Here is a 22,569-nt window from a genome sequence, read left to right on the forward strand (position 1 = left end):
TTGCTTGTTAATTTTGCAGTGAAGTAAAATGCTACATTCTCCTTCAGGAGCCAGTGCAAGCATTAATGATGACCACACCCAAATCCAAACACTACCACTTGCAGACAAGAGCTCAATTATTCTAATGATTTCTCATTTTACATGTTAAATTGCAACTACAAATTAAAACTAATCACAAGAGAGTGATTATTGCATGAAAGTGCACCAAACCTTGGTGTTGCCTTAATGAGTACTGAATTCTAATTAGTACATGTGCAGATTGACACAAGAACTCAAGTGCTAGAATTTGCTTTTGCCAAAGAAAGAAAGAAGCTGACTAGCTATGCTGAGAGACACCAAATAGACTATGAAGTGAAAATGAAGATCATCACTACCCTTCAGTGTGCGCCAGGGTCTCGTTACCATACTTCAATATTTGCAAGAAGAGGTTTTAGAAATTCGTATTTCATATATGAAGGGCCATATGAAATATAGTTAAACTACTGTCTCCCTTTCCGTTATCTTTTCATGAATTATAAATAACCTACATTAGTCAAAAGACGTTCTCTTTCAGCATATCCGCTTACCTCTTTATAATGCAAGTGTATATTCAGATATACTTTACTTACAGATTATGTGTTGGAAAACAAATAGAGAAGCAGAAAGCAGAAGGAACAATGTTATTTAAAAGTACAAAATGTACTTTTAAAGTATACATGTACAAAAATTGCTTATATCACATGAGAAGTTAATGGACTTAATGAAAAATTAGGCTTGCATCAATCATCGGGGAGCCAGTGAAGCTTGTGGTATGTCCAAAATTATGAGGCTAGCTTCAAATTTTGCCAGCTGTATATAATTTTCTCATAGTTTTTATTTCATGGGACTTGAATTAGGAACTATGATTCATTCTTCAGATGCAAGGCAACCATATGTAGAACTGACAGATGCTCAAAAGAGCAGTCAATTAGGTTACTCCAGGACATTCATGGGTTCTCTAGTGTCTGGAGTACTGTTAACATCGTCCACAGTCAGGACAGCCCTGGAACGGTGGCTCTAGTCTCGATAACATTTAGGCAACCGAGCAAGCGTTCTTCTAGTAAGGACACACTGGTACGTAAGTTCTTTTCTCAACAGGGGAGTGACCTATTAAATTACAGTTAATGGCCCTAACAAGTCGTGAGAACACACTTGTTTTTTCAGAATTGTCACTGTATGTCCAAAAAGCCAGTCAGTACCAAAAATATTCTAGTTGCTTTCTTAATGGTGTTGATGAAGATTGGTTTGAGACACCTAATGAAATTACTGGTGTTTGGGAAGGGGAAGATGTCAAAATGAAAATAAACCTCAACTGAAAGTTAATACAAGTAATTCATGCAAAGTCACCGGGACACTAAAGGCTTATGAAACATGAGGACAAGATGATATAATAGGTTAATGTACTACCTTTGCATTTACCTCAACTGCCCCATAACACCTTGCAAACATAAGCAAAATTAACTTGCTGGTCATAATCGAGTAACTCAGTGGATGCGCTCTATGTCCATTTCAGAACATACACCACAATCCACTACCTTTCTTTTAAGAGAGGTCTACTAGCTGAACAGAAGTGTGATAAATTGGAGCTCGAATACATAACTGAAGGAAGGGGAAGTGACAGATACAATATTTGGTTTCAGTCAGGGTTCAGCTTCCTTTTCATAAAACCAAAAAACAATTTTAGAAAACTAGCACAAAGATGCTCCCAGCCAGGCACACAGGACAAATATTTAGGAACATTTTCCCTCCTGTTGGTCCCTTCTCAAGAGTAAAACTCCTAACTCTTTTACTCTGCCTGGTCCCTGTGTGAACAGTACAGGCAGGGCAGGGCAGGCCAAAATGCAGAGAACTCTCCTGTCCTTCTCACTTTGCATGCCTGCACTAGAAAGTTTTAAATCTGTAGCCATAACCCAGAAAAAGTGGAAAGTTTGTGCCATAATTTGTGCCATAAACCAGAAAAAGTGGAAAGTTTACTACCAAAAAGTCATCAAATTGTGTGATATATAGGATTTATTTCATCTGGAAATAATTCTCCCCTAGACATCCCATCTTCCGAAAAATGGGTAAAGAAACTATCGCCATCTAGAGCTCTGCATGTACTTCAACTAAAATGGAACATCCAGCTGCTAAATAGTCTGTTTCCAGAGCCAGAGGGAACTGCAGTAGAATCTGATTTATGCTCTGCTGCATAGTACAGAAGATGTAAAATTGTAAAATTATGAAAACGGATTAATTTTATATAGCCTAGAATTAAATTTAAAAAAATTCCTGGCAAGCTTCATGAAAAACTGCAACCTATCTACTCCTTCAAATATATTATTCAAAGTTACTTTATTTATGAGGTTTAGAGGCCAATTTTTTGACAGAAAAGCCACTTTCACTGTAACATTCCCCACTTATTTGTTTGTAAACCCTGATCTCAAACCCATATAAAGACAGCAGGAATTTTTTCATTTACTACAATCTGGAAGTCAAACCATGTTCTATCCATCCCTTGTATTAGTGATCATTGAAGTTATAAAGATTCCCTAATCAGAATTTATCAGATAGGGCCATCATTGTAATAAAAGGCAGAATAAAATCTAGCTTACTCTTCCAGAGCTGTATTGGCTGTGCATTATTAACCATTCTGAAAACTCTTTGGTCAGTCAAGGAAGCAGATAAGGCTTAACCACATATACAGAACAAATACAATGAATAAGAATATATCCAGTTTGCATATGGACTTTTCTGGCAGCAGTTTAAAGTATAGAATTAAACATGAATGAAAAAAAAGCCTTTTCTAACTGCAGCACCTAGCAGGTTACAGTACTGCTGTGAAATTCTCAAGGACTTTGGAGGAAGGGCCCATTCTGTCTCTAATAGTGACAATCCCACTAATTTCAGCAAAAGCAGGATCAGGACAGATAGGACTACCAATCTGTGAGACTCTTCCTCTTCCTATTAAGAACTGTGATGTTTGTAAACAACGTTTCTCTAATAAACACAGTGTATCAGAATAAAAGAAAGCAGGTATGCATAATCAGAAGTTCATATGCAAATGATTGAATCCAATCATAATGAATCTGGAAAAAGGAAGGAAAAAGACTTTAGAAAAAGAGGTGATGTCATACATAATCAATAATCTGACTTGCTTTGAAAAATGAAAGAGAGGGAAAGAAAAATTTGCTTCAACTTCACAGCTTCAAAACGTATGCCCATGGCAGCAGCGGTAGCGAGTGATTTGGGAAAATGGTGCATCATACCCATAAACAAATTATCTCATATTCAGGACAAAGCATCAGCCAGCATTTGGACAGAACAGTTAAACCAATGACAGTTTTACAGCAAAATACCAATTAGAATGAGTAAAAGCCTTCAGTACAGGTAAAAATAAAAATAAAAAAAATTAATTCCATGCATACACAGTTAAATGAGTTTGGCTTCACATGCTTATAAAGTTACCAAGCACAGTGTTGGTTTAGTAGCCAGCAACCCCTCCAGTTGTACAAGTCCATGCTTTATTGATATACTGTAGTATTAGACAGTGGCGAGTGTGAAATCAGACAGTAACTGCTGTTGGCCTACATCAGGACATACTCCAAAACTGACTGTTACAAACTAGGGGATACAAAATCATGAGACATTCCTTGTCTAGTTTTTATCTTTCCATTTTTACATAAAAGACAGAAATAGAACAGTCGGTATTAACGTCCCTAGGGAACACTTGCAGAGAGAGAGAGAATGTTAGTTTTTAAAAAACGCATATGAAACAACATTAAAATAAAGTAAGCTACACATTTTAGTGCCTCCAGACTGCATGTAAGCTCATGCCACAGATACTGTCCATTTCAACAAGACATCTCCCCAAGACTTCAGTGATCCTGCTTAAAAACAATTGCATATAACTGGATGATTTTTTTTAAGTGCAACCTGCATTGGGAAAGCAGGTGAGCATAATACATTCAGCGTAGACCAAATACTCATAGTGAAGGTCACCTTTTTGCCTCCACTTCTGTTTCCTAATGTGCTGTGGTTTCTAATGTGGAAACTCACAGCCCAACCTGGAGATCCTGTAACCTCCAGCTATGGAAAAAAGAGTGTTCTCGGAGAACAGGATCACTGTAATAGGAGGAAAAAGGTATTCCCAGTACAAATAGGTATTTCTGCAGTAAAAGGACATTGAGACAATGCTCCAAACAATGCAAGGAACAGAAGATACACCATGCTTTGAGGATAAAGACAGAACATTGAAAAGGCTTTTCCTCCCAGAGAGGTACATGCTGACAAAACAGTGCATACAATGAAACAAAAAAATGCTTCTCTTTAAACGTTATTAAACAAATGACAAAAATGAGAATGAAGTCCCCAGCATTTTTATTTAAAAAAAATAATTTTGTCTGTTAAGACTTCCGTTTAAAAAGAGATATATATATATATTGATATGCACATACAGAAATCAGGAAAGGATTGGATGAGTGAAATTCTGCAAAGTGTGTGAAATATTGTTAGTGACTGAAGTAAATTACTCAGCAGGAAAGGGGGAAAATAGGTAATTCAGTTAATCAAAAGTTCCTGGGTTTGTTTGTTTTTTAAGTGCTAACTGGAAAAGCAACAGGCTTGAGCTCTGACATTCACTGAACTAAGACAGACCTAACCTTTAATCTCTTCATAAATCATCACAGGTCAAATGACAACTGTTTTCTTGTTACAAACAAAACTTGAAGCATTCAAAAGGAAAGTACTAACCTAATTTAATCTCTCGCCTCGTGAAAGTATTAATGGGCCACCATCTCATGTTTGATCAATGACAGCTTCAATATTACCAATAAGAGCTAGCTTTTGCTAGGATAAACTGTGAGATTGAAGGTTCTTGAGGAATCTAACATTTAAAACAAATCTTTCCCTTCTAAAGCAAAACTACAACTTCGAAGTATTTACCATTATGCCAGGTGTGTACAGAGATTTTTGTTTTTACTTTTCTATTGCAACACCAACCTTATTTACATTTGTCCTTGCAGACAACATGCTTTTGAACACCCAGCTCAACTAGGCCCAAAAAACTTATCAAGCTTCATAACATTAAAAAAAAAAGTGCTGAATGCTTTTAATAAAAACACAAAACAAGACCAGACCCTCCGAGAATCCCACAAGGTTTACAGAAGAAAGCAGGGGAATGGGATAGAGAACAAAACACTCAGTGGCTGATTGGTCAAAATTTAAACAGAAGTCCTGGGATCGCAGGAGCACAGAGCACAGTCTGGTGGGAAGGTGGAGTGCCGTAGTATGCCAGGCAGCTCTGCCTACCTGCTGGACTGCACTCGCACCCCTGCTTGCTGCCACTGCCTGGAGCAGCGTCAGTGACTTTGGCAGTGGGTGGGGGTGGGGAGGGCAGTGTCCCAGATGTCCCAAATGTCCTTATGGTCACCTATACACAAGTAACCTAAAATAAATGTTGTATATATCATGCCTTTGATTTTAAGCAGGTGGTACAGCTTCATAATTATCTATGGCATAATACAACCTTACTGTAGGAAAGAAGATTGTAGGAGATGCCTTCATTCAGGGTACACAGAAAGTAAAGACAAGTCTCTGTCATCAATTTGTCAACAAGCAGCATTCCTTTCTTGTTATGCATGCCCAGTGTTATGCTTCCCAAAGTATACATTTATTGAAGTGGGCAAGATGCCCTCAGCTTAAATTCCTGGTCAGTATTTTTTTCCCTACGTGACCCAAGTCACATGGGGAAAAAATTTCCCTGGTATAACTTCACAAGGCCAATGGAACAACTACTCCAGGAATGATTTCAGTCACCACATCTAGTTATGGAACTATAGCTGTCTACTTCACTATAATCTCTTGGCTCCCCTGCTGGTAGCTGCAACATAGAACAGCCATTTGCAGTTGGAAATCCAAAACACTAGCTTCATCTTTGAGAAACTGATAAGTAAAGTAACTGGATGAAAGGCCAGGTCCTCCTATCACTTGTGAATCCAATACCTTTTGTCTACATGTCTTAGCTAGAGGTGAACAACTTGCTCTTACATTTAATAAAAGTTCAAGTTCTACAATGCACAAATGCACACGTATATCAGGGACTTTCCCCATTCTGTGTCAGTGTATGGCATTAAATGGAATAGAAGTTCCACAAAGAAATGTTATTTTTTTAAAAAGAGGAACATATTAGAAACTAGAGGTGACACCTTTAATTTAGGTGTAATTCAATGCAGAACTAACCTTCCTTTCACTTATGCCCATTTTGACCAATAATGACCATCTCTGATTTATGTGGTATATAAGCCATGTGCTGATTCATTGGGACAACTATCACAACTATCATTACTTCACATATATAGAGAACTCAGGAAACAATGCAAATACTGTTTTTCAGCCTTAGGATTAAACAATTATAATTGTATTGTGAAGTCAGTTTTGGATATTGGCGTGACTACCAATTACAACAAATAGAAACAGTGTTACTCAAACATAACTTCTGGAAAAACTGGTCAAACTATTTGTTGAAAAACGCTTATTGCTGAGATTTGACTTTTTCTGACAGGAATTGTCTTTGAAATGGTCACAGATTGTAGAAATTATGATCAAGTAGTTCATGAGATGCGAGTGCATGGGTTTCCATGAATATTTGAGAGTGCGGCTACGAGCATCCAACATTCACAAGTCAGCACATCAGATTGGTCATTTAAGTCAGGTGCTACTAGTTACTCTTTCTGTGTAGCTAAATAATTCACTGGGGTGCTGAAATTTCTCAGGTTGGCAGTGGAAAGCACTTTACAGAGACAAAAAGGAAGTATACAGGGCTAGAAAATGATAAATAGGTTTAAACATAGTTATCAGTTCCTAACATTTTTCTCTCCAACAAAAAGTGAGAGGGCCTGGCAAAGGTTACACTTAAGAGGCATTTAGTTTGTTAACTGTGTATTAAATAGTAAACTGGTCACACATTCAGGGAATTAATGGTGCTACAAAAAGAGAAACATACCATAAAAGTATTCCTCGAAAAATACGTAACATTTTTGTGTCTGGCTTCCATCGTATCTTAGGTTGAACATATGGAAGGGTTAGGACTGCAACAGGGTCTCCAATGAACCCCAGTATATTCCCCATTAGCAGGCAATTGGTAGATTGTTGCCTCGCTCTACGACTCAAATTGGGGTCCACATTGTGACTCAAACTGGTCCTGGTGTGGTTCTCAGATCTGGCCAATGATCAACTGATTGGTGGCCAGCTCTGACGACTACACTGGAACCAGTTCAAACCCTGATCCAGCCCTAACTCAGCCAATAACCAGCTGATTGTCCACCAGCTCTGGAGACTGTACTGGGGCTAGTTTGATCCTCAGTGCAGTTCTACAGCCAGCCAAAAATCAGATGATTGTCAGGCACCCAGCTTTCAACTTGCCAGTTCAGGCAAGTAGTAATGGTGCAACTAGGATCTGATCCCTGATCCCAAAACCATGCATCCTGCTATGTACATGTAGCATTGCAGGAAGTGCAACTGTTGGCCTCAGGGATCAGATACCATTACACCTTTAAAGGACATCAGTCAGTGGCTTTATATATTAGTATATATGGCAGCTAGAATTAAAATAGCAGTGCACTTTACTGAGGAAGAGGAGGAGCTATATATCAGATTTACAGCCATCCAACATACTTTACATTCAGCTTTCTCTTGCCATGTTCTCACCAAAAAACTGCATGGAGAGAGAGAAGTCAGCCAAGCACTTCTGGCATGAATACTGCTCCAAAATAGTGGTGTTTGGGCAGCAACTTTTATTTGTGCCAAAATCATCCATTATGTAGAAAAACCAAGTTACCCAAATGTTCACCAAAATGTGGAAAAGAATGAGCCTTGGAGTAGTCCAATCAAATTGAGACATTCATTTAGCAAACCACTTGAAAGTGCATTATTCAAAATTTTTGCTTTGCTCTTATACTTACATTTGTTCTGACAAATACCATTCTACTGTCAGAATAAATTGTTATACTCTTCTGATCTGATTTCACATCCCATTTAAACTTGAGAAAGGTTATGATTCTTCTGGGTTAAGTTTTCTGAATTATGGAAACACACCTCTTCATATTGACTGTATTCTGTCAATTTTCCATTCCACCCTTGCTCCACGAAGTAAGTGGAACCCACACACAACTATATATGTATTCAGTTAGTTGTATGTTCAGTTACAAAGAGGGATCTGAAGCAGTTCCCTCCATGTAATTTATATTTGAGATGCATTTTAACTTTTAATGGGCTGATAAACTTTAAGAAGATATAACCACCATGCCTCAGCAGAAGCAGCGAGAGACTGTTGTCTCATTTCAGGATGGCATCCTAAGAATGCTCTGCCGCATCTTATACAATGAACACTTATCTGGAAGGTATAGAATATGGACCAATTTAAACCAAACACAGGGCAGCCTTGACTATCCTGCCTCTCAATACTCTATAAATCATGCTACCCTAAGCAAGCTAACAGCTCTTTCATCTATGCATCACAATTACATTTGCTTTAATTAGCCAATTGTATTCAATTCCACCTAGGCAACTCAGGTATTGCAAATGCCAATATGGAAAGGAACTAAGGAACAGTGCTCCCAGAAGTACACAGCACGTGAAACTATAAGGGACATGGAGAAAGCTGAAAACTCTCTGCAGGGCTTTTTCCAGTAAACCATTGTAATGAATGACTGAGTGTGCTCAGGACTTAAGAGTAACAAATGAGACATTAGGACCCCCATGGCCTGTTACCACCTCTGCTGTGCTACTCAAGCTGACTCACTGGGTAAATCACTGCCTCTTTGTGCTTCTACTTTCCCTTCTTTAAAGTATGCCTAATAATACTTGTATTCCTCATGGGGACTTAAAGCTTACTTTATTCTTGAAAATAAAAGTGAAAAGTATTGACATGAAAAGTTTAAGTATAAAGGAACCAATGAGCAATTAATATTGGAGAAATCCCAGAACCCATTGAATTAAGTGAGAGGAATTAAACCATTTACTGTTACAAAAAAAAAATATGTAATGGAATCAGGCCAGGGATTTGCTGAGAACACAGCCCATGGCTGATGTGGACATTAATCAATATCTGGCAAGATTAACTTAGGTTGACCAATTTGTCTCTAAGCATTTTGTGTAAAGAACAACAAAAATTCTTCTATTTTACGTTATTTTCAGTCTCTTACCCTCAGGCCCCACAAAATGTACAGCCCTTTTTCTCAAGGGTCCTTTATATACCTATCACATCAACAGACTGTCTGATTTTAAGTGAGAATGTTAACTTAGACACAGTTCTGTTGTTTGAATTCCTGGCAAATCCCCAGATATGAAACATGTGTCTGATGGAAGGATTTGGCCCACAGAATGTATTTAATTAAATGCTTGTCTAATGATATAAAATGCACTTCAGTGGCAGAAGACTGATGCAGAATGATTGGTTTTAAATTAAATGACTTTCTATGGAATTAATTAAAGCTATTTTTTCATAATAAAATAATTCTTTGTATACGTATTTGTAAAACTAGATATATAGTACTAACCCTGCAGAAGCACCAGATAAAAGGAAACAGTTGGAGATGAATGTTGTTTTCCAAGATTTCTGTTCTCTGGGAAAAACTTTTAATGAAAAGGGGAAAGGGCAGGAGGGCAGGGACCTGGGGACAGGATGGGTACACAAAACCCACAGGATGTTTTATTAGCTGCCGAGCTAGTTCTTAAGCTGCCAGACTTTGTTTTATTCTTTTTTTTTACCCCCATGATATAAAATATTAAGTCTATTACCCTTGCAGATACTTCAAAATAGCGGAAATGGGCCATTAAGGTAGCATTTCTGACCAAGTGAAATAATGTACATATCATAAATATTACTTGTATATAAAGCTATGATTCTGTTGTGGCAACCATAGAAAATGAAAATAGGTGTTTGTGCCTGAAAGCTAACAAAGAATGATTTTTTCAACTATTGTGCCTGAAAGCTAGCAAAGAACGATTTTTTCAACTATTTAGTTGGTCTATCAAAAGCTATCACAGCCGAAAGAAACTCAGTGACTTTCATGATGTACTGTCTCAGAGGAAGAGCACATAAGGCCAAAGAGATGTAGTTCAGTCAGGGAATTGCAGCATGATTCCTCCAAATTTCAGTAACCAAGGGGTACACCTTGCCAGTAGGGGAATGACCCTGATACAGTTATTGTTTAGCTGTGGTAAGCAAACATAATGCATTCTTGGTAATTTTCGTAAAAATATTGTGCCCTACCCACCTCTCCCATAAATTTGACTAAAAAGTACCATGACAAAAATCATATTTTGTAAGCTCTGATGTTTGCTAAACTTCAACAATCAACTGAAACATAACTACATGAATCTAACTGCAAACTAGCTACTTTTTTGTCAATGAGGAAATTGACTCCAGTTCCACCTTAGGAATTCATTACTTGATCCTTAAACTTACTGGCTATCAAAGCAACTGTCTTATTTATTTTTACTTTACAGTACAACATTATATTATCAGAAAACCAACAAGAAACTCATGCACATGCTATCCACTTCTAAACAGCCTTCTAGAGTGGGTTTCATTTACCTACATTTAAATATTTAGAAGTTGAAGGCAGTCATTTTACAGATATTCTAAGTTCATAATGCAGACAACCTTCTTTAAGAGAATGACATACAAGCAAGTTTTCCCTCAGTACAAACAGTCTCAAGTTTCTAGATTAAAATCTTCAACAACAGAGCAACAGGTATAAGCACTCCTTGTCATGAAGTCTTTATAACGTCACTGTTTAAAGAAATGCTTCATTGTCCTTTATGCTCAAAGCTAAGGTACCTATTTCACTGAAAAAAAATTTAAAACCCCAAAGAATCTGGACAGGTAAAACTCATTATATACATGCGGGTATACTGAACAGCAAAAAAAAAAGTGAAATACAGAACAAGAAAAATCTAAATTATTGTAAATTACTATCTGTTAAAGTATTATTCAGGAAATAGACAGATGAAGCAGCTATACCAAATCAGAAGAAGGTGGGACTTCCTACTTTTATGAGTGCACATCAGCTGATCTGTTTTAATTCTCTCAGGTAGCTGCTCTACTGGGCAGTAAGGGGAAGTCAAAACAGGCTTCAAATAGTTCATCCCCAGCTGAAACAGCTGTTAAATCAAGGTGAGTTAGTTTTCATTTACTGTGGAATAGAGTGGATACGTGAAACAGTTACAGGAGATCAACTTGATGCACAAGAAGCACCCCTACCTTTTTAACCAGTAGAGCCATTTCCTCCGGCTACACCTGAGGTCATAGTCAAGACTTCTTAAAATATGTTTTGACCAAGGCATTAGAAAATGATACAAATGTTTCTTGTTTCCCTTGTTCAGATAAAAAAAGAAAACCTAATGAGTTTCTGAAAATTTATAATGTTCTAGACTAAAAAAGTCCTGTAATTTGTTCATCTATATCAGGCGTGTCTAACCTTCTTGAATGTGGGGCTGGATCATGAACTTTTTATCACCCAGTGGGCTGGCAGGAGCGGGTGCTCGTGTGGCCTGTCCAGTCCGGCCGCAGCCTGGGGGTACAGGGGTCAAGGGGTGCCGCCTGACCCCACCGTGTCCTCCCTACCACCTGGGTGGCTTCGAGGATGCTCCCACACCTGCGCACCTGGGCTCAGCAGCTAGGAGGACATGTGGGGACTCTACAGGGGGGTGCAGGATGTGCAGGGACACCCCCCTGCTCCCTCTTCCCCGGGGCAGCCCGAGCCCAAGCAGCAGGGGTCCCTCCATCCCCAGGGCCTGACTCACCACTCCCAGTGCAATGTCTGTAGGCGTGGGGGGATGCGGGGAGGTGGAAGCGGTACTGGCTTCCCGCCCAGACAGCCACAGCAGCAGCAGTATCTCCTGCAGGCCCAGCCACAGCATCCCTCTGTGTTGGGATCTGCACCCCCTGCACCCGCCCACCCACTGCGCTGTGACCTGCTCCAGCCCACATGGCTGGCAGGGACCAGCACAGGGTGGGGCCAGCATGCAAATGAGAAAGAGAGGGGTGGGGCGAGGAAGGGACACAGTGAAATGAGGGCGGAAGGGAGGAGCCGCACCGTGTCTGCAATGTCAAGCTGATGCAGTGTGTGTGGGAACCTTACCCCTTCCTCAGCCCTTTAGCAGCCATTAGGAAGCTGCTGAGGGGCTGGGGGAGGGACAAGGGGTTCCCGTCGCAGCACCGCAGGCCACAGAAAAGGGCTTAGCGGGCCTCATGGCAGCCCGCAGGCCATATGTTGGACAAGCCTGATCTATATTTAAGAGAGTAGATGGATACTTGTCAACTGCACAGTTCAGCCAATGCTCCCAATGACTGCCAAAATTAACTGATTTCAATATTTAATTTCTTTCCTTTACAACAGAATTTAGTGGGAAGGCTAAGGCCATTGGTGGGGTGAAGGGCACCTCTTGTAGCATGGCCATAATTATGTCAGGACACCTGGATAGTTAGCCTTTTTTCAGTACTCTCTTAAGAAAACTACAGGAATTATTATTTTCAGATAGGTTTTCAAATTCTATACATTTAACTTGTTGGAAGAAAATGTTTATAGAATTACCCTCCCTCTTTCTGTACAAACATTAAAATACTACAGTATATACAATACAATCATTCTGAAGGCAAGCAGTCTGGCAGGAGTCTGACTCCATGAAGATAAGGTTCTTGGTCCCTGTCAAAGACTGAAAAGTGGATGAGGTGGCACTATGAAAATCAACAACCCACCACAAAACAATTAGGTTCTGCTCAGGCAAACATTTTTTCCTGCTCAGAGAAAAAGATCCCTCAAAACTGTCATGCAATATCTATGAGAAAATAACAAAAAAAAAAGCAAACAACTGAAACAACAAATACATTTTTGTTAAATTCTATTAAAGAATGTAATTATTGCCTTTCAGACAAGGCCCTACCCTTCTTAGCACAGATTTCATCTAAGCTTTTCACTTACACAATATCTTCAGCCTCTTCCTTTTATTTCAGGAGGACAGCTGAAGTCCAAGAATCAATAAAGAATGATCTATTTAATCCTCTAGATACAAAGCCACTGCTCCAGTAGTTCCAGTATATCAATATTTTGTCCGTTTAACTCATCAATTCAAATGTGTTATGAAGATGAGTAATATAAAGTAATTCTTGATTTAAAAAAAGTTTCTTTCAGCTTATTCAAGCTGTCAACAAGACTCAGTCTTGAATATCAAGCTTCCTGCATTTGGCCTGAAGCTTAATTTCATCCTTAATGCTGCTAGGCACTGAAGAACTACTCTCCTTACACAGGAGAGGAGAAAAAAAATAATTTGACTTGTATAAAAGAGCACAATGTGCCTACTGTAATTTCATTTATATTTTTCAAAATGACCAGTAAGTTGTCACAAAAACTACTACAACTACCTAAATGTGATTTGCTATAAATAACAGTCATATCTATAAATTTCTTCCTAATCATAAGCTACTACACAAAGATAACCAAATCAATAATGATTCTTCTCCTGCTGTCCTTCAGAGAAGATGTATCACTGGTTTAGGCTTCAATGCAACCAAGCATTTTTACTGTACACCTTGCATCACAGTATACATGGTCAAAATCTAAAACTGGAATGGGGTCCCAGGCTCCTAACAGCTCAAGACATGCATACCATCCTCATCACTGAGACCAACAGACACCTCCTCTTCCACCTCCTCATCCAACTGAAGGCTTCCAAGAGAGTACTTATTTCTAGGAATAGGTGAGGAGCTCAGCACAATGGGATTTCCAAACACAAGGGGATCAGTAAAAGGGTTCATTATTTCTGAGTCTGAATCACTAGATTCTGTTCCACTGCTGGTGGAGCCCTCCATCATCTGGATGGCAGCCGTATGATCTATCATGCCACTAACATATAAAGATTGCATGATTGAACTCTGCTTTGACTGTCCAGTAGCTGACACACCGTTTGCCATGGTTTTGCCTTCTAAAGAGGTCATTTTAACCAGCTCACCTTTATAATATCTCTCTGACCTGTACTCCTGATCTGGGGTTAAGGACATCTGGCTCAGGATAAACGGGTCTGTTTCTGATTTATTATGAACATTGTGGATTTTTTGATAGTGACGCCTTTGCAAGCCTGGAGAACATCTATCATATCCTTGACAGTTACAAGCATGACTATGCTCCTTCCCCTCCTCACTTCTCACTCTTCTGTCATGCCCATTTTCTGAGCCACAGCCCTGATAGCCATTTCTATTCAAACTCATGTTAGGACTAGACCCCTTGCTACTGGGAGGCAGTGGAGTGGCCAATGGGCTACGACTATCTGGACCCCTGAACAATTCATCAACCAGTGAGCTGTGCCTTGGCATTTTGGGGCTTCCACCAAGATAGAAGGACATATTAGCTGGGTTATCATGAACATACTCTTCAAGAATATTTTGGGAAGTCTTTATAGAGGTGGAGGAATCCCTATACCTAGTCCTATTACGATTTTCATCTCTATAGAGAATATAGGCACCGCTGGTCAAATCACCCTCATAGTTGTCATTTGTTTGGGAATGTGACCGGGTTATTTGTCCTCTCAAAAGGTCATACTCGCTATCTACATCACTGCAGTCAATGAAAGGAATGGAAGTGCTGCTTCCACGAGCAGCCCTGGATGCTGGACCTGTGCTTGGTTGCTGCGACTGAGTTCTATTCTGCTGTGTCCTATCCTTAACGATTTCCTCTTCTTCCTCCATTGTTGCCATCACCACTCCATCCACCCTTCTGCCTTCCTTAGGACTCTTCCTCAAGGATGGGCTTCTGCGCTGCTCAGCATCTTCTGCTGATACTTTTAGTTCCTTCCCTTGCTGGCAGCTCTGCACTGCTGGGGCATCAGCATCATCTCCAAATGTAAAGCTAGAGCTCTGGAAAGAAAAAGGGGAAAGGATATACAGAAAGGAGGGGGGTTGGTCAGAAAGGTGTGTGGGGGGAGAAAAATCAGTGATTGCTTCTGGCAGAACACCAGAATCCTGCCCTAGGCCTTGGAGCAGCCACATCATATTCTCTTGACAGCAAGAGCTGTTAACATATGCTTTAATAAATATGGAAGTCTCTGATCTTGAAGAGCAGATGATGGGCTGAAAGGGACTTGAGCTAAGCACAGGGAAAAGAAAGGAAATACATGGCAACAACTTACAAAACTGCCTGCATGTTTAGGAGGACATAATGGCACATAGGAATGACCAGGAGCGTAAACAGACCAACAGGCCTATGTCCCATGGAGAAGCCAGAGTGGCAAAAAGAATGGAATATCAATAATGGTAAATTCTCTGCATCCTATTTGCATATATGAAAAGAGTCCCAGAGTGATGTTTTGAGCAATCCAGCATTAACTTGATGGAACTGTACTTTCATTTAGTTGCAGGATTGCTTTTCTCTAAGCAAAGAGCATGTGTCAAGTACTTTGCCTCCTCTACCTGAACTGGTCTTAGAAATGTGAACCTTTATTTTGAATGAAACACAAATTGTAGCATGAGTTCACTGAGGCACTTTGCAACATGAATATGGTGCTAGAGATAAATTTTAAACTGAAGGGAGCTCTGGCGGAATTTTTTTGGCCACTTAAAATATATTATCCAGGTAGAATCATAGAAAATTAGAGTTGGAAGGGACCTCAGGAGGTCATCTAATTCAACCCCCTACTCAAAGCAGGATCATCCCCAACTAGGTAATTCCAGCCAGGGCTTTGTGGAGCTGGGCCTTAAAACCCTCCAAGGATAGAGATTCTACCACCTCTCTAGGTAACCTGTTCCAGTGCTTCACCTAGTGAAACAGCTTTTCCTAATACCCAACCTAAACTTCCCTTGCTGCAACTTGAGATAATTGCTCCTCGTTCTGTCATCTGCCACCACTGGGAACAGTCTAGCTCTATTCTTTTTGGAACCCCCTTCAGGTTGTTAAAGGCTGCTATTAAATCCCACTTCAGTCTTCTCTGCTGCAGACTAAATAAGCCCAGTTCCCTCAGCCTCTTCTCATAAGTCATGTCCCTCAGCCACCTCACCATTTTTGTTGGCCCTCTGCTGGACTCTCTCCAATTTGTCTACATTCTTTCTGTAACGGGGGACCCAACACTGGGCACCATAGCTGAGAGATGCTCAACCTTTAGCCCACAGGTAAAATCCAGCCAGTGGGGCCACGTCACTCAGCCTGTGGGACTCCCCATGGGTCGAGAAATTTGGCAGTGGGGAGCAGTGGCAATTAATATGGTCTCTCCTGCTGACGAATTCCTAAGCCTCACTTGACAGGTCAGAACCAGGCTGTGCTCCCTCCCCCTACATGGATGTGTCAGGTCATGCCACCTCCCCTCCTCCCAGCATGGCCAGATCAGGGCTGGGCCACACCCCCTTCCTCCTGCACAGTTAGGTTGGGCTGGGCCATGCCCCCATCCATCTGCATGGCTAGATCAGGGCTGAGCCAGGCCCTTTCTCCTGTGTGGCTGGCTCAGGGCCAAGTCAAACCTCCACCCCCCCCATGCAGCTGGATTGGGGCTGGGTCATGCTGCGCCCCACTCCCCCAACCTCCATGGAACTGTACTCCCTTCCCCCACATGGCTGGATTGGGGCTGAGCTGCCCCCTGCCTCCCTCCATATGGCTGGATGGGCATTACTGGTGAGATCTGTTCCATATATGGATGAGGCACTGCCCATCTGGCCTGCTGGGCAAAAAGGTTGAGCACCACTAGATCAAACCTATCATTTTTGCTTTGAATAGCAGCTGTTTATCATCAAAGACAGGACCAAGGCTTGTTATCTGCCAAAGAGAACGATTTAAGAGTTCTTAACTAGATTTCCCCTAAGGAAATGTGTTTCTTCCTTTCCTGTCAACACAACAAAACATCTTGTCATGAATATCTGAAACTCCTCTAACAGCTATCTCTGAAAATCTTCTCCTTTTAGTCAGCTGCAACCTGGAAACCTGCCAATTGCAACAGCACATTCTGCCAGCAGTTCTCAAATGTTTATGGAACTGTACTGTTTACCAGATGAAGAGCTCCATGGCACCCCTTCTATTCATTCATGAGCACTGTGACCCAACAGGGAGATGAAGTTGCTCCCAAAAGCAGTAGTGCAGATCTTTTTTCCACACTGTGGGTTAGTGCACTGAATGCTAAATCAGCAAGTTAGAATTTTGGAATCCCTGTACTAAGGGTTTCTTAATAAACTTTAACATAGGTTCTATATAAAAGAAAAAGCATGTCTCTGTAATAATGAATCATTAATTACAGGAGGGCAACCTAAGGGGAAAGGCTTAAAATGCATCTCATGGGATTTCATCTGTATCACTGACTTGTTTTGGCACCTCTGAATGCTGTTCTGAAGGCTGGGCAGTCAGGCTCCTGATGGAACGAATCTTGCTGTGTTTCCTGGGAGAAATCATATTAAGAAGTTAAAGCCACATAAAGCTTTTCATAAATAACCAAGCGCAGACACTTCCTCAATAACAAAAGCTCCAAATGGCAGCTTTCATAAATGTTTGCCCTGAAATGGGTTCATGATCCTTCTTTTTGTACAAGGGAAATAAAGTGTGTGTTACATAAATACCAGTAAAGAGCAGATAGGGCTCTGAGGCAGATATCTTCCATTACCAGAACATGAGTCAGGCTCATCTTGCATTTCAACTGTGACTTCAAACTCACCATGACCAAGATGAGATGACAGACAGAACTGTCACTAGTAAGTTAGATATCTTCCCTTGAGCATTGCCAATGAACAAATGTTTAGCTAGGTTTACTCAACCACTTTATTCTCAGGCTTATGTTCTTATTAAAAGAGAACTCATTCCTATTTTTGGATACTAATGGTGTGCGTCACCAAAGAAGATGAAATTCAGTATGCAATGGGGGAAGTCCCCTGGCCACAGGACAAGAAACATGGAAAAATATACAACCCATTAACAGACTTACAAGTACACAGCAACTACAACAGCTGGACTAGGTTTCACAGGGCTGGCTGTAAACCCCAGTTTAAGTAAGGGTAACCTTGGGGTTGCTTTAACTTATACAGATGGCAGTGACTCCAAAGGAATATTATGGCAGCAATGACTTAATAAAACGGCCCAAAGGGACTTTGGCTGGGCTAGCATCAGAATCCCCCTGTCTTCCCAGTCTGCATGACAATTCTCAAATTCAAGGGCATTTAAAACATTTGATTACATCACTTTGATTATCTCTCCTCACCTTTCAAACTGCACTTTCTTGTGTCCTCCTTCTTTAACATAGTCAAGAACCTGCTTCTGAGTCCGACCACTGGAACAGAACGACAGTTAAGCTGTTAAACCCCCAATATTAATGTTTGCTAATGTTCAATATAATGTGCCAGCTTTTGTTCCAAGTGTATACATACTCAACAGAGTGCTTATAGTCTGCATACAATCAGTGCCATCTGTACTAGCATTCTACCACCCACCTACTATATCCCATGGACTAGCACTCAGCAAATAAACATTTTTTATTGAAAGAATGCAATGAACAGTATTGTCTATCCATGGATAAAATGTCACTCGCATCTTTTTACCATGAAGATGCCTTTCTAGAGTAGTTTAATGCTTACATTTAACAATGTACCCTTCATACTGAATTATGTAATTAAAAGGTTACCAAAGGCAGAGAGAAATTTCAACTTTCCTCTTGCAAATAAAACATGGCAGGATACCTTCTGAGGGTTAAATTGCAGTCTTACCTCAATAAAATGGTTTCAATAAACATTGGTAATAAGGACTGAAGGGAAAACAGTTGAAATATATGTCAACATTCAATTTTTGGTCTTAAAGACATTAACCTACAGGTACAAACACATTTGGCAGGGATTCAGTCTGGGAGTAACTTCAGGTCTTGCTTCTATGTTCCATGAAAAAATAACTAATGCCAATCACATATATTGTGCAAGGATATTAACACCAGAGGAAAAGGAAAGCAATAAGAATTTGCTCCCAAACAGAAATGTCTATCCTATGTCTGGAGAATGCTCAGTAGGAAATAAAAGCCTCCATAACTGGCATGAGCAATAAACTGGCCAGCTGAGGCAAGGTTGGTCTCTCTCTTGGAATGCTCTCAGTAGACATCAGAGTGAGAGACAAGGAAAACAGGAGAGCTCTCCCATGTTGAATGTATTTGCATTTTTCTCATTCGCTTTTGTAAATCCAATAGTTTATGCCAATGTGTACCTGTGTACCTACTCAAGGAGATGGTCCTTCCACATCAACTCCTCTACTTTCAGACAAGGGAAAGTTGGAACAGATTGAAGAGGACATGATTTATACTTGTATAAGGCATACCTAATTTTGCCCTTGCTTTGAAGAAGACCTAACAAAATGCAGCTCATAGGAAATCAGAACATGGTTGGTGACACATCGGCTTTACTAATATCAAGTCCATGTCTAAACTCGAAAAGGGTGGCCAGAACAGCTATACTGATAACTCTTCCTAGTGTAGTTACAGCTTATTCTCGCAAGGAGTGCTTTGTTGACAGATCTTATACCAGTTTTCTAAACAAAATACTCTGTACTGGCAAAAGGACTTTTTTGGCAATAAAGCTGCTTCTATATGAGGACTTTTGCCAGCAAAAAAACAGAAAGTCACAACCATAGCCAATATTACTATGCAAGTTGCCATCGCACACAGGTGGTTCACTGGGCTAACGGTTTTATGTCCACTAAGTGAGGCGGACTGAAAAACTACAGCTGGTATTAGCAGTGAATTGACAAGGATGTCCATTTCAAAACTGGCATTAGCAAGAAAACTGATGAGACCATCAGATTCAGTTTCTGGAAAAATAGCAGGTGTACTTTAGATGGTGCAAGTGATGTCTTTTTGTTGAAACCTTAAGGGATAGCAAATAGCTAGCACAATTCACCCAGTAAAAGTGGTTGCCTGCATTAGCTGCAGGCATTTTAAATAGTGATGATGACTGTACCAACAAAAGTCTAAAGTGGACACCTGGCCTAAGGGGAAACTCCTGTTCCTTTTAACCACAGTCTTCACATTCTCACTGGAATCAAGGTTTCTGCTGAACGGGGGTGAATTTCTTAGGCTTCAGAGAAACCATGCAAGGAAAACCTGAAAATCTTATATGCTGTAGAACAAGGCTCATTCCTTGGGAGCTCAAGGTACACTGTTAAGGTGGTAGAGAAGTAAACAGCAGTACTGTTGGTGGGTCACAGATTGTCTGTCGAGTGAAACAAATGCACTGGACTATATTAATTTGTCACTTTCCTATACACCCTTGAACAGTTAACTTTGCATAAGCTACTATATATAAGGCATTTAGGATTTTATTCCATAGCCTTGTTCACGCTACTCTAGTGGGACAAAAGACAGGATCTAGATCCACCTTATAAACCAAATAAATGAGAGATGCATAAGCTTCCATGGTTGGACAAGTACTTTAGACATTATAATGCCACAGTCTGCAGTGTGGAGGAGGAAAGAAACATTAATTATGCAAGATTAGAATCAGGACCATGTGATATGATTTGAATGTCAGCAGGGGACAGATGAGAAAAATCAAGTCTTACCTGAACCTAAATGATGAACCTCTAGAAAACAGAACAGGTTTAGGCTTTGGTTTGGGCTCCTCAAAAAGTCTGAAAAAGGCATGATGTTCTACACAGATCTTCCAGAAAGACTTGCAGAAGTCCCGACTAGCCATCAGAAACTCCAAGGTGTCCTGGAATGAACTCTTCAAGAGGAGAGAGCATGAACAACTGCGTGAGTTAATGGGGGAGAAAGACACACTGTATTTACACACTGATGGATCAGAAGTTATGTTGCAAATTTTCCTTGCTTATTGAGTCCATCCTCCCATCTCGATAACTCTCCACACACTCTTCACAGGACTATAACGTAACAGCTGCCTAAATTTTCTCTCGCTGCCTCATGTATCATAGCTATGGCAAGGCTCCTCAAATTATTTGCAAAATGCTGTTTATATTAAATCAGAATATTCCAATTTATATTTCTCTCTTCAGTCCAATTGATATTTATACCTGCTGACATTTCACCTTTCTACAGCATCCAGCCAGGAAGAAACAAATGAATTTCACAGAACAGCATCATCATTCATATTTTTTTTGAAGCACAGCATATGACTAAGACCTACAAACATGATTTGTAGTGACTTTTCTGAAATGTTGTTTAATGGGAATATCTTGTAAAAAGTCCTTCAAGTAGATTAACACATCCTTCCTCCTTTGCCAAGATGCCTTTCATCATTTCTGCTTCTCTACTCCTGCACCCCACGCCAAAACCTTGAGCTTGATCCAATATCAGCTTCAGAACATTTGTTTAGTACTGTATTCCAGGATAAGTGGTACGACGTATTCTCAGAACTGAGAGACCCAACACTCATTAACTCCAGAATGAGAGAATCTGTTGAACTGAAGATTCTTCCCCTCCTGCAGGCAGTCAAAGACATCTATCCCTATTCTAGGGTCACTGAACATCACAGTTGTGTATCATAGTAGCAGTGCATTGCCCCCACAGTTTAACTTAACATTAATAATTCAAAGTGGGCACAAAACCGGCAACCCCAGCTTTAAAAGGAAGCTGTGTATCGTGTTTTTAGCACTGGCTTTAGACCAGTATGTTAAGTAAATTTGGCATCAGATAAAATCTTCGCCCGTTTGTTAATCTTGCTCAAGCCTTTTCAGTTATGTCCTCTGTTGAGGCTGCCCATGACAGATGCCAGTTTTAATGCTGACATGACAAAACAAGTTATAAAAGCACTGGCACCAAGGTGAATGAATGCAAGCAATTATTACAAAAGGTCTACTTACGAGCTAAGAAACTAAACCTCATATTTTACCCGTGTGTAGCAATTCACCGAAGTACCCATCCCAGCATTCCTTCAATCCTACCAAGGACTTACATTCACATCAGGCCGCAGTTTGATAAGAAAACGCTTTCTCTTGAAGCTGAGCTTCCGAACCTTGGCCCAGTTGAAGGCATTGATCTTGGTGTGACCCTAAAGAGAAGTGCAATCATGTTGCAGATTAAAAGAAGAGCCTGCCTATTGCAGAAAATAACCAGAAGACAAACCTAACAGTTAAGGAAGGCCTTCTATACATTCTATGTTTAAAATGTAGTTCATTTGTAATTGTGATATTACTAACCATTTAGACTCCAATCCTGCAAACACATCTACACATTCCTAACTATGAGTTACAGTCACTAAAGTCAAGTATTAAAGTTAAGGGCATACATGTTTATGGGGCTTGGGTGCTTTTTACTGTGGAAGTGACAAGAAACACAACTATACTAGGGACTGCACAAATGCAGATAAAATAGTCCCTACCCAGATGTTATAATATAATCTTAAGTGTTTTTTTTATTTTTTTACAAATATCTTTCCAGCTCCCTCCCTTTTTATCTGATGAGTAAAATCAATACCCCTTTAAAAACCTTTTCTTTCTAGGAATAAAACCCTCAAGCATGCAGTCTCAGCATTAATCCTTTCTCCAAGTAAGAGATATAAAAGGAAACTACTTGACAGTGTTTATTTGAAGAACTCAGAAGCAATGCAGCAAGTCC

The 22,569-nt window shown here is 40.1% G+C and overlaps 1 protein-coding gene across 6 annotated transcripts in view; it reads right to left on the minus strand.

Annotated features, from left to right (window-relative positions):
* The window catches only part of FARP1 (FERM, ARH/RhoGEF and pleckstrin domain protein 1), a 330,803-nt gene that overhangs the window by 53,799 nt on the left and 254,435 nt on the right, over positions 1–22,569 (minus strand). For 5 of the 6 annotated variants that reach the window (XM_019529722.1, XM_019529723.1, XM_019529719.1 and 2 more), the window contains exons 9-13: positions 21,908–22,003; positions 20,556–20,719; positions 18,220–18,288; positions 17,331–17,406; positions 14,668–14,908 (exon numbers count right to left, since the gene is read on the minus strand). In XM_019529722.1, the coding sequence (XP_019385267.1) occupies positions 14,668–14,908; positions 17,331–17,406; positions 18,220–18,288; positions 20,556–20,719; positions 21,908–22,003 (646 nt within the window). The remainder of the gene's footprint in view (positions 1–14,667; positions 14,909–17,330; positions 17,407–18,219; positions 18,289–20,555; positions 20,720–21,907; positions 22,004–22,569) is intronic. The other variant, XM_019529720.1, reaches the window with a different exon arrangement.

This window comes from Crocodylus porosus, unplaced genomic scaffold (assembly GCF_001723895.1).
Source record: "Crocodylus porosus isolate Cpor-Errol unplaced genomic scaffold, CroPor_comp1, whole genome shotgun sequence".
Lineage (NCBI taxonomy): Eukaryota > Metazoa > Chordata > Crocodylia > Crocodylidae > Crocodylus > Crocodylus porosus.